This window comes from Atta cephalotes (assembly GCF_000143395.1).
Source record: "Atta cephalotes unplaced genomic scaffold scaffold00004, whole genome shotgun sequence".
NCBI classification, from domain to species: domain Eukaryota; kingdom Metazoa; phylum Arthropoda; class Insecta; order Hymenoptera; family Formicidae; genus Atta; species Atta cephalotes.
In genome coordinates this window covers 5691971-5695071 of record NW_012130068.1, presented here as the reverse complement: position 1 = coordinate 5695071, position 3101 = coordinate 5691971, and the positions used below count along the sequence as shown (strand labels likewise).

The 3101-nt window shown below is 34.9% G+C and overlaps 1 protein-coding gene across 1 annotated transcript in view; it reads left to right on the top strand.

The window, feature by feature from the left end:
- LOC105625973 (E3 ubiquitin-protein ligase TRIM9) overlaps nucleotides 1-3101 on the top strand; it is a 123451-nt gene that overhangs the window by 55281 nt on the left and 65069 nt on the right. Inside the window, exon 3 of the mRNA XM_012207281.1 lies at nucleotides 1868-1921. Within this exon, the coding sequence (XP_012062671.1) occupies nucleotides 1868-1921 (54 nt within the window). The remainder of the gene's footprint in view (nucleotides 1-1867; nucleotides 1922-3101) is intronic.

The following is a 3101-nucleotide window of genomic DNA, read 5'->3' as shown; positions in this document are numbered from 1 at the left end:
GTGGTTGTGTGTAGTGTTGTGTGTGTGTGTGTGTGTGTGTGTTGTGTGTGTTGTGTGTGTGTGTGTGTGTGTGTGTGTGTGTGTGTGTGTGTGTGTGTGTGTGTGTGTGTGTGTGTGTGTGTGTGTGTGTGTGTGTGTGTGTGTGTGTGTGTGTGTGTGTGTGTGTGTGTGTGTGTGTGTGTGTGTGTGTGTGTGTGTACGTGCGCGAAGAAAGAACGATTTCTTAAAATAGTGTCAAAAATTTAGCTGGATATCTATCTAATTTTTAAATATTATTTTGTATTTTAATTGTATTGGATCCTCCGGAAAGTTCGTGCCGACTAAAATTTAAATTTTAGTATACATTTATTAAATTAAAATTTTCTGCGTTTCAATTTTCCAACAAACGAACTTTCCGGACGATGTTGTCCAATTATTACAAATTTCACTCATAAAAGAAGGCATTTAGTTTTAAGATATTAAAATATTTTATATTCCTTATCTCTGTTTTTAAATAGTATACTTAAAGATGTTTCAGTTTTAAACGAGCATACAAAACGAGCATAAAAAATAGTCTTATTTGAAAGGATATAAACGTTTAACTCGTTAAAGTATATTATTTTGTAATACTCAAGAACACTCTAATTTTTTAAAAAATATTTTAAAAAAGCTGTTTTATCTTGGAAGTTTAGTTTCTAAAGTTTTTTGCTTTTGAAAATACCGGAAGCTGTTTTATTTTAGGTAATATTTAGTTTCTATGAGGACCAATTAATTTTATTTCATTAAGTTTGCCAATTTTGCTGGTCACAAGGTGAATGTATCGATTCTTCTTTACGAAAAAAAACTTCAACTCGACACCATTTTTCGTGTTCTACGAAAATATTTTTTAGCGTTGCAAAAATAATATTTTTACGTTTCACCTTCGTAAACGTTTATTATCGATAAGATATTTTGTTTTCCGACATGTAAAGGAAACAAGCATTTAACATTGTCATAACAAAATTTTTTTTGTTTAAAAAAGAAAATAAATACTGTTTAGCGTTTTTTAAATAGTTAAAAGACTATTTAAATTTAAAACACTAAAACATTTGGAACTAAAATACTTTTTATTATTAAACGTTATTTTGAAAAATCTAGTTTAAATGTAACATTTTCAACACTGCACTTTTTATAGTGAAGTTAGTGCTAAAATACCACATTTTGCAACATTGGCCATTATACATTTGAACTATATAATAATTTTGAAGTTTAATAATTATTTTTAGATCTGTATTTAATTTTTAGATATTTTAGCAAAATAATGTTTTTCATGTGCGCTATAGCGATGATAGCACATTGTATTTAGTAGTAAATTAGCAAACTGACGTAATCTAGTTGAAGAACATGAGATATCTAGTATAATATTTCTTCGGCATGTGAAATTTGTAAACAAATAAGAATGATTTGTGAATAGAATTATTTTGCCTGAGATACCGCGGTCTAACGATGATAAGATACTGATAAGTAGATACAAGCAGCTTCAAGGTAAGCTGTACATTATGCACGAAGTCTGTGGCACAGTATAATAGAAGCGAGCTACGTTTTGCCATCAACATTCATATATTCGGCCCCGAATCCACACCCTCTGGAAAATCAATACTTAATGAAATCAATGTCGAGACACATCGCTCTATCCGGATTTGGTTCCTGGTCTGGGAGACGCGTTGATGGATTTATCGCGGATAACAACTGTACGAATCACGCTATTTTTGACAGTCCCCATAATTGCCTTTTGCAATTTGTCAATTTATTTCCGGCAACAAAATTGTCACCTATTACAAACGCTCTGATTTCCCTAAGAGAGAGAGACACTATTATATAATTACTCATGATGCTATGCCTTTTCCAGACTTTCGAGAAATGGTTGCAAAACAAGGAATCGCAAATGCTTGAAAAAATATGGGTAAGAATTTCAGAGCATTTGCTTTCGCTTGAAATTAAAGCATTCGTACGATGTGATATGAATGTTATAATTAAATACATGCTTGTCTGGCTAAATTGTTGACTATCATGACAACTTTGATATTTATATGAGCAGATATTTCAAAATATTTTACCAAAAAAATAACAAATTATTTGTGTGCAAAATATAAGCTGCTTTCACTACATACCTGTTAATTACATATCTCTTAAAATGAATGCCTTTTCTTTTGTTGACAACAAATTGATTTCAATAATAATTAATCATAACTAATATTATATTTTTTATATTAACCATATCTTATGCTGGAACATAATCATTTATCTTACACTTAGAATGATCACATACGATCGTGTGTGCAGTGTATTGTTATTTTTAAACTTTTATAGTATAAAATGTCGCATTGTCTTTAACGACACGAAAGCCATTGCAGCTATAATGGCAATTCTGTGCAGTCGGATTTTCTCTTCAGAATCCTGTCCCTCGCAACACGTGCATCGGGTTCTCTAGTCCGCATGAGTATTAGCTTGCGGTAATTTCGAGAACGTCTGCAACGAGAGGGCGACCCAGGTCCCAGGGCAACGCGCCATCCTGATGTTGAAGTTTTAAGGCCAGCTACGGCAGCTGCGTCCCAATTCGAAGCGCGCGACCGTGTAACGTTGCTTTTACGAGGCGTATTTACGAGGCTGTGCTCGCAACCGCGTTGTCGTGCCACGCCGGCAAATTCGAAGAGTTTCAATCGTGCCGCACTGACGATGCATTTGTATTCCAGCGGATTATATGGATCCCGGCTGTCATGGGATAGAATCCATTGCGCGACTTTATGGAGAAAGCGGGCCACGATCAGGATACCGTGAGACATTAGTATCTTTGCGAGAAATCGAACAGCGATTCGCTCGAGACGCGAATATATCGCGAGCGAATTTTGCGACTCCGATCGCGAATTGCCGAGGGAATTGTGCGCGAAGTCGAATGGTGTATGAGAAAAGTCTTCGGCAAAGGGAAAATTATATAGGAGCGTTCCCATGAACATTACTTGAAAGTGACTGCCGCTTTTCCTCTTTACAAAATCCTCTCCCTTAGTAAAGAAAGATAAAAATCATTTCCTTTACAGAGAGAGAGAGAGAGAGAGAGAGAGAGAGAGAGAGAGAGAGAGAGAGAA